This window comes from Balaenoptera borealis, assembly GCF_965194805.1.
Source record: "Balaenoptera borealis genome assembly, chromosome: X".
Classification (NCBI taxonomy): Eukaryota; Metazoa; Chordata; class Mammalia; order Artiodactyla; family Balaenopteridae; genus Balaenoptera; species Balaenoptera borealis.
The window spans coordinates 117,182,560-117,196,410 of NC_138881.1; the positions used below are offsets into that span (position 1 = coordinate 117,182,560).

At 52.2% G+C, this 13,851-nt stretch overlaps 1 protein-coding gene across 1 annotated transcript; it reads right to left on the bottom strand.

Moving 5' to 3' along the window:
* Positions 1 to 9,190: 9,190 nt before the first annotated feature.
* Positions 9,191 to 10,980, bottom strand: SOX3 (SRY-box transcription factor 3). Its single transcript, XM_082376390.1, has one exon. The coding sequence runs from the start codon at positions 10,963 to 10,965 to the stop codon at positions 9,616 to 9,618; it is 1,350 nt and encodes a 449-aa protein (XP_082232516.1). The 5' UTR covers positions 10,966 to 10,980; the 3' UTR covers positions 9,191 to 9,615.
* Positions 10,981 to 13,851: the final 2,871 nt, after the last annotated feature.

Consider the following 13,851-nt stretch of genomic DNA (forward strand, 5'->3'; position numbering starts at 1 on the left):
ATATTTAAATAAAAGTTAACATTCAGTAAATGTTTTGAATAATGTCTACTAAGTATTATACATTTTTTGTTTTTTTTGCTCATCAGGAATTTCCAAGATGCACATATAAATAGATATTACTAAAATCTAAGAGTAAAATATACAGGCGAATGTAAACTTCTGCTAAATTTTCCTGACATTTCCATAGAGAATAACATATTTTAAAAATAAATGAGCTCTTAATTACTTTTAAAAAAACAGGAGCCCTTTTTCTCAATGAAGGTTTCCTTTAACACACAAAGTGCCTAAAATGAGTTTTGAGCAGAGCTGCTACCACAAGAACCAGTTGGAGATTTAATCTAGGTTTTGAGTAACTTAAAAGATTTCTTTTTGTTTTTTTGTTTTTTTGTTTTTTGGCCACGCCATGCAGGACCGCCAGGGAATTCCCTGAAAAGATTACTTTGTTTTTCTTTTGGTAATGATTTGACCTTTTCCATCTACCCTCCAACTGAGAAGAGGTTCACTGTCAAGATGGCTAGAAACATAGTCAACCTTATTAAAGGCAGCTTGGGAGATAGTTGTAAAAATCATTGAACAGAGAGACAGGATACCCAAATTCTAGTTCATCGATTCTGGCATTAACAAGCTAAGTGGGGACTTCCCTGGTGGCGCAGTGGTTAAGAATCCGCCTGCCAATGCAGGGGACACGGGTTCGAGCCGTGGTCTGGGAAGATCCCACATGCTGCAGAGCAACTAAGCCCGTGCGCCACAACTACTGAGCCTGTGCTCCAGAGCCTGCGAGACACAACTACTGAGACCACGTGCCACAACTACTGAAGCCCGTGCGCCTAGAGCCTGTGCTCTGCAACAAGAGAAGCCTCCATGTTGAGAGCCCGCGCACCGCAACGAAGAGTAGCCCGCGCTCACCGCAACTAGAGAAAGCCTGCGTGCAGCAACGAAGACCCAGCGCAGCCAAAAAATAAATAAATTAATTAATTAATTTAAAAAACAAAAAAACAAGCGAAGTGACCTTGTCCTGTTTGGATTCCTCTGGGCCACAGTTTCCCTCAGTGTAAAATGAGGGTGCTTGACTGGATGGTTTCTGAGGACTCTTCCTGCTCTAACAGACTAGGTTAGGAGAATGCATTTGACTTTGAGGTAGCATCTGGTGTGTACAGCAGCCCTTAGGACTGAACACGCTGCCTCCCAAACACCTCTGCTACCATCATCCACGAGGGTGTTTTGTTTTTGTTTTTTTAAATTAGCTGCTTTATTGAGATATAATTCAATACCGAAAAACTCATCTATGCAAAATGTACGATTCAATGGTTTTTAGTATATTCAAAGAGCTGTGCAACCATCATCACAATTGCTTTTAGAACTTTTTCATCACCCCAAAACGAAACCCTGTACCCATTAACAGTCACTCCCCAGTTCCTCTCAATCCCTCCAGCCCTAGGCAACCACTAATCTACTTTCTGTCTCTAAGGATGTGCCTATTCTAGACATTCATATATATGGAGTCATACAATGTGTAGTCTTTAGTGACTGGCTTTTTTCACTTAGCATAATGTTTTCAAGGTTCATCCCTGTTGTAATATGTATCAATACTTCATTTCTTTCTTTAAAATAAACTTTACAGGAGTTCCCTGGTGCTCCAGTGGTGAGGACTCGGCGCTTTCAACTGCCGTGGTCAGGGATCCCCTGGTCGGGGAACTAAGATCCCACAAGCCATGTGTGGCCAATAAGTAAACAAACAAACAAACAAATAAATAAAATAAACTTTACTTTTTAGAACAGGTTTAGATTTAACTGATTCACTTTGTTATAAAACAGAAACTAACACACCATTGTAAAGCAATTATACTCCAATAAAGATGTTAAAAAAATAAAGAAAGAACTTTTGGAGGAGATGGCAATTTTATATGTAAATATTTAGGGAATTTAATGAGTGTAAATATTTATTTTCAATGAATAAAATGAGGAGTTTGACTTACTCTACTTCACTTCAAATAAAAAATCTAGGGAAAAGTAACCAAACATTTTAAACATATTTAAGCTCAATATAGAGATACTTTTATGAAAATAGCAGAATTTAGCTTATGAGTTACCCTGGAAAATAGTATGCTTCGTTTCATAGGAACAGTTCACGCTATGACTGCTAGAGTTGCTATAAATGTGGCAGCGTGTTGAGTTAGATGACTTCTAAGACTTCTTCCAACTCTTGGACTGTATTATTCGGGGCGGGGCGGGCGGGGAGAGAGTGAGAGAGACAAAGAATGGAAAAAATACTTCTCTGCAACCATATTAGTTACTCTAATAAAAAAAATGTGATAAAAAAAAAGTTACTCTTTTTTTTTCTTTTTTTTTTAATATGAATGGCTGGATTTTATTTATTTATTTATTTATTTATTTATTTATTTATTTATTTTGGCTGTGTTGGGTCTTCGTTTCTGTGCGAGGGCTTTCTCTAGTTGTGGCAAGCGGGGGCCACTCTTCATCGCGGTGCGCGGGCCTCTCACTGTCTCGGCCTCTCTTGTTGCGGGGCACAGGCTCCAGACACGCAGGCTCAGTAGTTGTGGCTCACGGGCCTAGTTGCTCCGCGGCATGTGGGATCCTCCCAGACCAGGGCTCGAACCCGTGTCCCCTGCATTGGCAGGCAGACTCTCAACCACTGCGCCACCAGCGAAGCCCAAAAAAAAAAGTGACTCTTTTCCCCCTTTCCTTTAGTATCCGCTTTGGAAGGTAGGCACTATGAGTAGCCCAAAATTAAGGGGTGCAGAACTATGCTCCACCTCTCCGAAGCCGGAGTATTTACATAAATTATTTAGACTTCTGCACAGGCGATTTGTCTCTTGCCCTCCCCTCATTTATGTATTTACTTATTTATATCAGTATGGATGATGCATATTTGTTGTATACTTTGGGTTATAATCCAATACTACTTTATTCATTTTGTTGCTCAAATTGTTCCGGATTTGGTCATTGGGAACTCTTTTAGGTGGCTCCTATATCCCTTTGACACACCTCCATTATTGTGGTCCTCCCTCCCTCCCTTCCTTCCTTGCCTTCTTTCTTACCTTACCTTACTTTTTGGCACTGCAGGATGCTCCAGACTCATTTTGCATATTTCTGGCTCCAGTCCTAGAAGCAGTCATTTTCCCAAAGATCCCTGGTTCCTTCCATTGAAGAATGATGTTAGAAACTAAGATCTGGATTCTAGATGTGTTTGTTGCTACTGGCATGTCATTGTTTCTTGGCCTTCTCATCAGCTGACAGAGCTAGGTAATACATGTGCATATACTAACCTTGTATATATACAAGTACTCAATTTCTTTTTATTGCAGAATAATACTCCATTGTATGGATATACCACATTTTATTCATCCATTAATCAGTTAATAGGCAATTAGGTTGTTTCCACTTTTTGGCTATTATGAATAATGCTACTATGAACATTAGTGTGCACATTTTTGTGTGCACTTATGTTTTTGTTACCCCTAGGAGTAGAATTTCTGGGTCATATGGTAACTTGATGTTTAACTTTTTGAAGAACTGTCAGCCTGTTTTCCAAAGTGGCTTTACCACTTTACATTCCCACCAGCACTATATAAGGATTCAATTTCTCTACATCCTCGGCAACACTTGTTATTGCCTATTTTTAAAGAATCATTACTGCCATCCTAGTTGACGTGAAGTGGTATCTCATCATGGTTTTGATTTGCAGCTCTCTGATGACAAACGATGTTGAGCATCTTTTCATGTGCTTGTGGCCCATTTGTATATTCCCTTTGGAAAAAAATGCCTATTCAAGTCCTTTGCCCATTTTTAATTGGGTAATCTGGTTTTTTATTATTGAGTTTTAAGTCTGTATATAGTCTAGATACAAGCACCTTATCAGATATATGATTTGTACATTTTTTTTCCTATTCTGTGGGTTGTCTCTTACTTTGTTGATGGTGTCCTTTGAAGCAAAGACATTTAATTTTGAGGAAGTCCAATTTATCTATTTTTTTGTGTTTATGTTTTTGCTGTCATATGATTTGTTCATTTTTAATGGTGATGTTTTATTCTTCTATAGCAAGAACTGGCCTCAGCAATGAGAAACATCACTTGTGATGGTGGAAAATACAGAATCAGACCAGAGAGCACTAGCTGCTCCCTGAAGAGTCAACAGAGGTTCGTAAGAAAGGTGACAATCATCACTAGCACATACTGCACGAAACTGTATGCCCGACACTGTGCTCAGCTCAAAGCATCTTTTTTTTTTTTTGAATCCTCAAAACAATCCAGAGACATTGTTGTTCCCACTTGAGTCTCCGTGTAAGTGATGTCCTCAACCGCCTACAGCTGGTAAGGGATGGAGCCAAGGTGACAGATTGTCTTGATTTTCACAGGCTTCCACTCATCCCGTTACTTTCAAGCCCCCAGAGCCCCCATTCCTTAAACATGCAGCAAACACTCCACATTATTTTTGAGAGCCTAATATGGAATAGGCATTGTGCTAGCTATTGGTGAACAAACCAGGCACAGTCTTTGCCCTCAAGGAACTTACAGACTGGGAGCTAGACCAACGATAGGCAAGATCATGCAAATAAACGTAAAATGACCATTGGCAACAGTGCTGGAAAGAGGTGCCCAGTGCTATGAGAGCTTAAAACAGGAGACCTGTCTTGTTCTGGAGGAGAGCATCATGGAAGCCTTCCCAGAAGTGATGTTTGAACTGAGATCTTCCAGAGGACACTGAACCATTTGAGGGAAGAGCTTGGGAAAGAACATTCCAGGAAAAGGGAACAGCAAGTTCAAAAGCCCTGAGGCAGGAAAGAAATTATGTACTTTTGCTAGTAGATTTTTGTTTTAATTGTCAGGAAATCTGTGCTTGATGTGGAGATTTGGGGGAACCCTGCAGATGCAAAACAAAATATGCACTGTGCCTAATAATCTGTATCTGAGAAAATTACTGGACTTCAAAATTTATTTAGATATGAAACCATCAGGAACCATGATTTATTTATTCAACAAATGTTTCTCAGTGGGATCCTGGGGGAGGGTGTTGAAGGAGGGAGGCACAGAAGTACACAGAGTTGATCAGGCAAAGCTTTGGAGGAGTTGGGACATTTTTTCTAAGAGCAATCAATAGGAAGCCACCAGAAGATTATGAAGAAGGGGAGTGACAGCGATAGGATTTCTGTTTGAAAAGTGGAGGGAACGCTCTAGGGAGAATGGATTGGTGAGGAGCAGAGTGGACGCAGGGAGAACAGGTAGGAGGCCATGGCAGTGGCCCAGCAAGCAGCGACGGTGGCTGTGGATGAAGATGGTGGTGATGGGGAGAAGGGACGCAGCTTCTTGGGTTCCATTCAGCTGCATGGGTGCTAGCTGGGTGCTCACCTAGCCCCTCCTCTGCCTGGCCCAGGACCCACCCCCTGGGCTTGCTCTCCACCCCCCTCCCAAGAAGGGCAGTGAGCGTTGCTCAGGCCCCTGGGTTTAATGTGCCTTCTGGTTCCTCAATGGGCCCTGCTTCCCGCGGCCCAAGCCGTTCAGCTTGGCTCCCAAGGAGGTCTTTTTCTCCAGTGAGTGGGTCTGAAGAATGACGGAGCCGTCACTAATCTGCTCCAGCTCCCGCTTACTGAGGAGGGCGCTTGGCAGGGGGTTGCTCTGGTGTGTTCACTGCAGCCCCGAGCCCGGAGGAGAGCTAGGGAATTTCTGCTGCTGGGGCCCCCTGCCCTCTCCTCGCCCCAAAACAAACGAAGGGAAAGTTTGAACTTTCTTCTTTCACAAGGAGACACATTTCTGTATTTGTGACTGGGAGAGAATATGTTTTAAAGCTGCCTTTTCTGGTGACAACAGGAATACAATCCTATCAGAGAAAATTGGAAAGTACGAATAAATAGAAGGAAGACTAACCAGTATTCATACCACTACCCTGCATTTTTGTATATTTTCCCAGTCATATATACTTATTTTTAAATAGGTCATACATACTGAATATACTTTTGTGCATCTTGCTCTTTTCACTTTGTGTTTTAAGCATTTCCCTGTGTCATTAAAACCTCTCCACACACAATTTTTAATATCTGCAAAGTAGTCTTTTTTTTTGAAAACATATTTTACATAACCTTTTCCTATCTGTTGAAGAGTTGGGTTGTGTGTAACTTTTACCATTGCAAGGAGGTCTGTGATGAACGTCTTTGTTTATAAATCTTTACCTGCATTTTGGATGCCCTCTCCCCCTATAGATTTCTAGGAGGGAGATTAATGAGGGGAGTTGTATAGACAAGCCAGGGAAGAAAATCTCTATGTAGGATAATTCCCATCAAAAGGTAACTCTGCTCCTATCAGGGGACGTAAAGGATGGGGTGGGCTTTTCCCTCTGTAAGGACCCCGTGCTCCCCACGTCACTTCTCCATTCGCCAAGCAGTGGCCACTAGGTGTCTGTGTGTCAGGAATTACCTCTTTTCTCTAGAGACCCCGCTGGATCAAGGGCTTGAGCGGCAGCTGGGGCTGGGATTTCATCGGTTTCTCTCCATCTTGTGGCAGAGCGGAGAGCCCTTCAGGCCTGGGAGCCTGGCTCGGCTGTGCACCCAGAGAACCAGCTAAGCAACCTTGAGCGCTGTCATTTCCCCTGTAGGGGCCAGTTTTCTCATATGTAAAACAAGCCGAAAAAGGCAGGAGTTGGGGCTTGACCGGATTTTGTTATTGTTGCCATTTAAGCAGCAGAACCCTTATTTCAAATTAAATTTTACCAGAACCCTAATCTATAGAACAGATTAAGGGCCAACTGTCCCAGTAGAAGCAGGGGAGGAGTGGGAGGGGGGAGGGGATGCTCTAGTCGGAAAACTCTGGCCTAGAGGATGGAAGTTTCACTCCAGTTCAGTTCAGTTCTCCTCCCTGTTGCTGAAGTTAAAAAACAATTATCTTTCATCTATATTTCAATCCTCCAAATGTGCTGATTGATGAAATCCTTTCTCTTAAAGGCAATTTGGAAATCAGACAAAGTAGAGCACAAAGCCGTGGATGTTTAGAGAGGGAGTGAGCAGCGTGTGAGACCGGCTGAAAGGGTGACCCTGGCACTTCTAAGAAGGCAGAGCACAATGGACTCTTGGAAAGAAGCAGTGTCAGTTTATTCCCGCGTTGGCACCGCCCCCTCAGTGGGGCGGAATTGCTTGTTTTCACCCTCCCTTTCCTGGAGTCTTTCAGACCAAACTTGTGTCCACAATTGCTAGCAATCTGAACCCAGAGTCACCTACGGACAGGTATTTTATGAAGGCCCAAACACTGTGAAAGATATGAATAGGGGCGTGGATATGACAAGAGACTTTCCTCCCGCCCCTGGGACGTGGAGCACGGGGGAGGGGGGACCTGGCAGCCTGTGACTCTGCTCCGATCACTGCAGCAAGGCTGCGGCACCGACCGGCTCGGAGGGGCCCGAGGTCCGTGGCCCTGGGACGGGGAGAGGAGGGAGTGGTACCGAGGCCTCGCCACGCCGGACGCAGCAGGCGCGGGGGGAGCGCCGGCTGTAGGGCGACGCGCCCGGGTCTGTAAATCACCGCCGGGAGCCCTCCCACCCCGTGCGGTACAGTCGGGGGTGGGTTGCGGCGGGTGGAGGGATGCAGTGCCAGCGTCTGCAGGGGAGGGTGCTGCTGCCTTCCCTGGGAGACCCGACCTTTCTCGGAGAGGCGTGGTGAGCTTGGCCTCCGCGATCCGCAGGGATGTGTAAAAAGCGGGCACGACCCCCGAAGCCGCAGAAAGCCCCCGCCCCTCCGCCCCGAGGCCCGCCCCGGCTCGCAGGTGAATGGCTGGCCCGCACAAAGGAAGCCGGTTGGAAATGTGGAATTCGGACCAATTTACGGGAGATTCTGTCGCCCAGAGTCCAGCAGACCTCAAGCAAAGAAACCTGTGGTCAGGAGTGGATGAGGATAAAAAACAGTACACCAGGCCGAGCTTATTGGAAAGCCCGAGTTTAGTTATTCTGGGATAGCGAGGTAACAGGATTAGAGGGATTAAGGAAATCACCTCAAACAGCTGAGGAGGGGGTAAAAAAACACTGATTCTATTTGTTTTCTTCCTAGGCCCCAGATACACTGGGGCCGTGTGGCCAGGCGCGAAACGAAAGGCCTTTCGGGGGGCACAGTGGAATGCCCAAGGGTTAGGGACGGAGGGAGAGTAGGGGGAGGGAGGGAGTCGAAAGCGGGCTCGAGGCTTGGGATGAGAGGGAGTCTCTTCTAGAGAACAAGTCAGTGGACTGGGTTGACAAGTCAAAAAGAAAAAGCAATCGAAGGAGTTTGAGAGACCTTTTAAAATCTAAGGTGGACTTTTAAAAACCACACCTTCCAGCGTTGAATGCTGGCTCCGGCCGCTTCAGCCACCACGGTTGAAATGTATTCGTTTCCTGCCAGGGATTCCTGTAATCATTTATGTTTAATAGGCTAACTGATATTTCCGAAGGGTTTTCGTTTTGTAAATCGTTCAGCCTGGCTCGAGTGTCTTCCCGCCCCAGTGCACAAAGGTAAATGTGCCCTTTTGGAGGCCGGTTTCCGCGGCCGCGGCGGCCCCTCCCCGCCCCGCGTGGCCGCCGCCGCGATCAACAAGTGCGTGGCCGCGGGGTGCCTGCCTCAGCCGGCGTGTGCTCGCTCCTAGGAGACGCTCCCAGGAAGACAAATCGCTTTCTCCTCGGAGTTTCAGTTGAAAATACCGGGAGCCTCTGTGTTTGGGCTCACCAGTAGTTACAAAGGAACCATTTCAGGTCACACTCGCCTCCCCCAGCCTCCCACCCCTGGCCCCGGCACGGGACCACGGTCGTAATACCGAGTGATGGTCCCCTCCCTAAGCCGCACCTGAAGTTTCAGGCCCGCAAAATTACCAGGACTCCATTATGTTGGTTATAAAATTTATTGATCTCTCATTTAGGAATGCAGAGTAAAACCTTGAAAAACCTGAAAACAAAATAGCCCCTTATCCCCAACCACCCAAACGAAATCCAAATACGTTAGCGCGACGAAATATCAAACAGATCACGGCAGAAATCACCAACTCAATAGCCTAAATGCTGACTGGACAGAAGCTGTCCCGCGGCCAGGGGCGGCGAGGCGGGAGACACACGCACACCTGGCTATAAATTAACATCTGCTTTGGCTGCCGCGCCGCTCCGAGCGGTCAGCGCCCCGCCCCCCCCCCAAAGCCCAAGAGGAAAACAGATGCAACGCGACTGGGGGAGGAGGCGTTGCAGTTCTCGGGCCAGCCTCACCCGAGAGTACGTTTCTCCCATCCACTCACTCCTCGGCTAACAGCAAACTAACGAAACAACATTTTCAAACGCAACAGAAAAACCCAGGAACCCAGGAGGAGGAGGAGGGGGGGGCTGCTTTTTCTTTGCAAACAACACAGCGATTCCCAGCCTACAAAAGGGGAGGGAGGGGCAGCGGAGAGGGGCAGGCGAGCTCGAGAAAGTCCCATTTCCGCCGCTCCGGACTCCTTTTTGCTTTTGTACAAAACCCGACAGCTATAGCAAAACTTTCTGTCCTCCCCATCATCGGTACAAGGCAACAGTCCCAGGCAAGCAAAGCTAAACAACAAGGCGTCCCAACTCGGGGGTGCGGGGCGGGGTGGGGCGGAGGAGCGGCGAGCGCAGGCCGGTGCTCAGATGTGGGTCAGCGGCACCGTTCCGTTGACGGCAGTCCCGGCGCCCTGGTAGTGCTGGTGCACGCTGTGCAGGCGGCCGCCCGGCAGCGGCGAGGCGGCGTCAGCCGCGTCCCCGCCGGGCGGCAGGTACATGCTGATCATGTCGCGCAGGTCGCCGAGGCACGCGCGCTGCGAGTGCGACGCGATGGCGGGCGGCGGCGAGCTGGGCTCGGTCTTCACCACCGTGCCCATGGGGCCCAGGCTCATGGCGGCGGCGGCCGCGGCGGCGGCGGCGGTGGCCGGCTGCTGCCCGTAGGCGGCGGCGGCGGCGGCGGCGGAGGGCGCCATGCCCCCGTAGCCCGAGGCGGCGGCGGCCGCGGCGGCGGCGTTCATGTAGCTCTGGGCGCCGGGCGGCATCATGGGGCTGTACTGCAGGCCGGCCATGTCGTAGCGGTGCATCTGCGGCAGCGCGGGCGGCGGCGGCGGGCTGCTCATGGTCGCGGGCTGCGCGTAGCCCAGCTGCTCCTGCACCAGCGAGTACGCGCCGTTGGCCCAGCCGTTCACGTGTGTGTACGTGTCCAGGCGCTGGCCCACGCCCACCGGGCTGCTAGCGGCGGCGGCGGCGGCAGCGGCGGCGGCGGCGGCCGCGGCTCCGGGGGGCAGCAGGCCGCCGGGCAGGGAGTACTTGTCCTTCTTGAGCAGCGTCTTGGTCTTGCGGCGCGGCCGGTACTTGTAGTCCGGGTATTCTTTCATGTGCACGGCGCGCAGCCGCTTGGCCTCGTCGATGAACGGCCGCTTTTCGGCGTCGGTCAGCAGTTTCCAGTCGGCACCCAAGCGCTTGCTGATCTCAGAGTTGTGCATCTTGGGGTTCTCCAGGGCCATCTTGCGCCGCTGCCCGCGGGACCAAACCATGAAGGCGTTCATGGGCCGCTTCACCCGGTCCTGATCACTGCCCCCGCCGCCGCCGCCGCCGCCGCCGCCGGCGCTCGCGCCACCGCCGCTGCCGCCGCCTGCGTTCGCGCCGCCGGCTGCGTTCGCGCTACTCTTGCCTGCGCCGCCCGGGGCTGCGGGGCCGCCCGCGCCTGCAGCTGGGGTGGGTGGCCCCACGGGGTTCTTGAGTTCAGTCTCCAGCAGGCTGTACATGGCCGGGGCGGGAAGAAGGTGCGCCAGGGTGGCGGGAGGAGAAGGCGCTCCCGGGGCTGGAGCGGCCACGGTGAAAAGGCCTGAGGACTCCGTCGGAGGGGCGCTTGGGGGCCGGTGGGCCAGCGGGTCGGGCAGGAAGGGCAGGCTTGCCGAAGTGCTCCGCGCCGAATCAGCAGGAACCCGCAGGCTACTCGCACCTGATGCGTTGTCTCGGGCTGGTCGCATTCGCAGTCTGGCCGGGCACTCGCCGGGCCTCTTATATACCTGCTCGGATCCCCCGGGGTTGGGGCTCGGTCCGCCCCTCGCTCCCGGGAGGCCCGGTGATTGACAGGCTCGCAGTGGTGCGCCCTGGCCAATCATCACGGAGCCGCCGTTCGGGCCCCGCCGGAAAAAAAAAGTTCGGGGAGTCCTTTCGTTCACCCCCACGCCCCTCTTGGGCCCGGTGACGTGATGAGAGTTATTCAGGAGGCGGGAGTCCCGGGGAGCCGCTCAGAGACCACCAATTAGGGTCTCAAAAAGTTTGAAAGAACGAAACTCGAGGAGGTGACAGAGGGGGGAGGGGCGCGCGAGCAGGTTTGGGGGGGAGGGGCAGGGGGCGCCCACGGGGTTCAGAAAACAACTTTGCAGCCCTGTCAGTGCCGAGAGGCGTCCGGTCCCGGGTCCACCCTGCAAAGCTTCCCGCTGTCTGCGCGGAGGTCCTCTGACCGCTTCTGCTGCCAGCGTTAGGGACACTGGGCATAGCCAGCTACCCAGGCGGGCTTGGGGACTCAGGGCGCAGCGGAGGTACCCCGGGCTGCGGCTCCGAGAAGCCCTCCCGGGAATCGGCCCCTGTCCAGCTGGACCCTCCGCTGGGAAGCCCCGGGCCAGCGCGCCCAGTACAGAGCGGGGGTCAGGGACCCGGGCTCGGGAGACAGGCTTTGGGACCGCGGAGCGCACGGGGGCTGCGAGGCTCCCGGTGGCTTGCGGGAGGGCGAGCAGCCAGACGCCCGCTGCCCCGGCCGGGCGGAGGCGCTCCCCTGCGGTGGTGCGACGAGGAGTGTGTGGGGGGCGGAGGGGGTGAACCGGCTTCGGCTCTCTTCTCCGGGCCCCCGCTTAGCGGCCCCTTTTTGTCTCTGCTCTCTGGCCATTTCGGTTTTTCCAGTCCGATGCCCCTGAGGGGGAGGGTCGGGCCCCTTGGAAAATCCGTTTTCATGGCAACACAGAGCCTCTCCAAGTGAAAGAAAAGTTTATTGGGGGGGGGGACGGTGGCCGGAGAGGAGCCGAGGCCGTCCTCCGGGCGAACCGCAGGGCCCCCTCCACTGGCCGCGCACCTGCCAGGACCACTGAGCGCTGCTCTCGCCGCGCAGCCGCGCGGCCTCCCCGGGGAGCAGGCTCTGCTAACGGATTCCGTCCTTCTCCTTTTTTGTTTTACAGCCTTCCTGACCGGAGCCTCGAGACGCGAGACTCAGAGCGCGACATCACCCGCCTGTCGGGTTGTCTGCCAGACTAGCGGCGCGGGAACCCGGGCTGCGGGGAGAGGGAACCCCGACTGCCGCCGCCGCCAGCCCAGGCGAGTGGCACAGCGGTTGAAACTCCCGGAACCTCGGGGGGCGACGGGTGGGAAGGAGAAGCCAGACGGGTAGAGGTGGCAGCGACTGAAATAAGGTGTTCGCACGGTGTGGCCCACCAACCCCCTAGCCTCGTGGAAAGGTGGGGAACCAAAAGAAAGGCGTAAATCTTAAGTGTGAAAAAAACCCCAAACCTAGGTTTTTAGCCCCTTAGTGCTAATGCAAGACCCGGCGATCCTGGGAAGCCTGCACGCCAGGAATTTCCCCCTTTCTTGCACAAATTTTAAAGTAAGCCGTTGTGGCTTGGGGGACGCGGAGAAGGCCAGCCCGCCCTGGGGCCGGCGGACCGCTGGCACCAGAATCCCGGCTCCCAGCAGCAATGCCTCCTGGAAGTTTGGGGTCTCGAAACCCGCCCCTTAAGTCTGGATTCCGCCTGGTCTACGTTCTCTTGCTCATCTGGACGGCGGGAAACAAACGTATACGGTCAAGGGCTGTGATCATTTGAATGGGTGGACGGATTTAGGGTTTTAAAGTGAACTATCTGGATGGCTATGTGTATGAGTCGTGTGTGTGTGTCTGCACGCGGGCACGGGTATGTATACTTCAGCTGACACGGACTGGAAGGCAAGTCTCAGAAAACGGAATGATTCGCCAATCCCCACCTGCACCTGTCTTCTTGCCAAACTGGCTGACACAGTCAAAATGTCCTAGGCAAACCCACCTTCTCCCAAAGAAGTCAATGTGCAGTAGCCCTGCCCTCCTGCCGCCTTCTCCAGATGCCCTCTCGGGTTCTCTGGGCCTCTGAGGCTGTTGCTAAGTGAAGCGCGTTTTAGGAAACTACCCAACCGACGCGCGGCCTGGCGTCCAGTAGCCTGACAGATGTCAGGATTCTTTCCAAGTTTTAGGACCCAAGTAAGCCGTTGTGGTGACAGCGCCTGGGCTTCGTATTTCCCTAGGCAAGGGATGCGGTGCCGGGCCTGCGCTCCTCCCGGCAGCAGATTATCGGGGAACTAGTCACTGCTCCCAGCTGTTTGTCACTTGATCACACGTACCCCGCGGTTTAGGTAAGCTCATTTTCACATCACGTCCTTCTGCCAGATTTACGGCAGTCTTGCTAGGATCAGACACCCTCTCCCACACTCCTGGCTGGCTTCCCTTGGAGGCCGTGATTAAACCGCTCTCTGTGCCCGTTAGCTCGGGTGGTCTGCACAGCCCCAAGTAAGAGTCACACCGAATTATCTTCGAAACATTTCCGAGGAAACGTTCTCAGCCCTAAGTACCATTTCAATAATCAAGCGAGGTTACCGTTATGGGCGTGGGGAACTGGGGGCAAGGCTGGAAGGAAACCCGTTCTCTTAGCCGACTAGCAGTACCGGCGCAGGCAGCAGCCGAGCGGCGCGACCTTCGCTGGGGGTCGGGAGAAGTGTCGCGGCAGGTACTATGGCCCGAGGGTCTTCGGTTCAGGCGGGGCCTGCGGGGAGGCAAGACTGACAGCGGAGCCCGAACCGGTGTCTCCGACACGCACCCTGCACCCAGTGAGGAAAGCAGAGGGACACAGTGGGGT

What these genes read in the sequence shown, in the direction of transcription:
- SOX3 (XM_082376390.1), bottom strand. Translation starts at nt 10,965, where the DNA reads ATGCGACCAGCCCGAGACAACGCATCAGGTGCGAGTAGCCTGCGGGTT.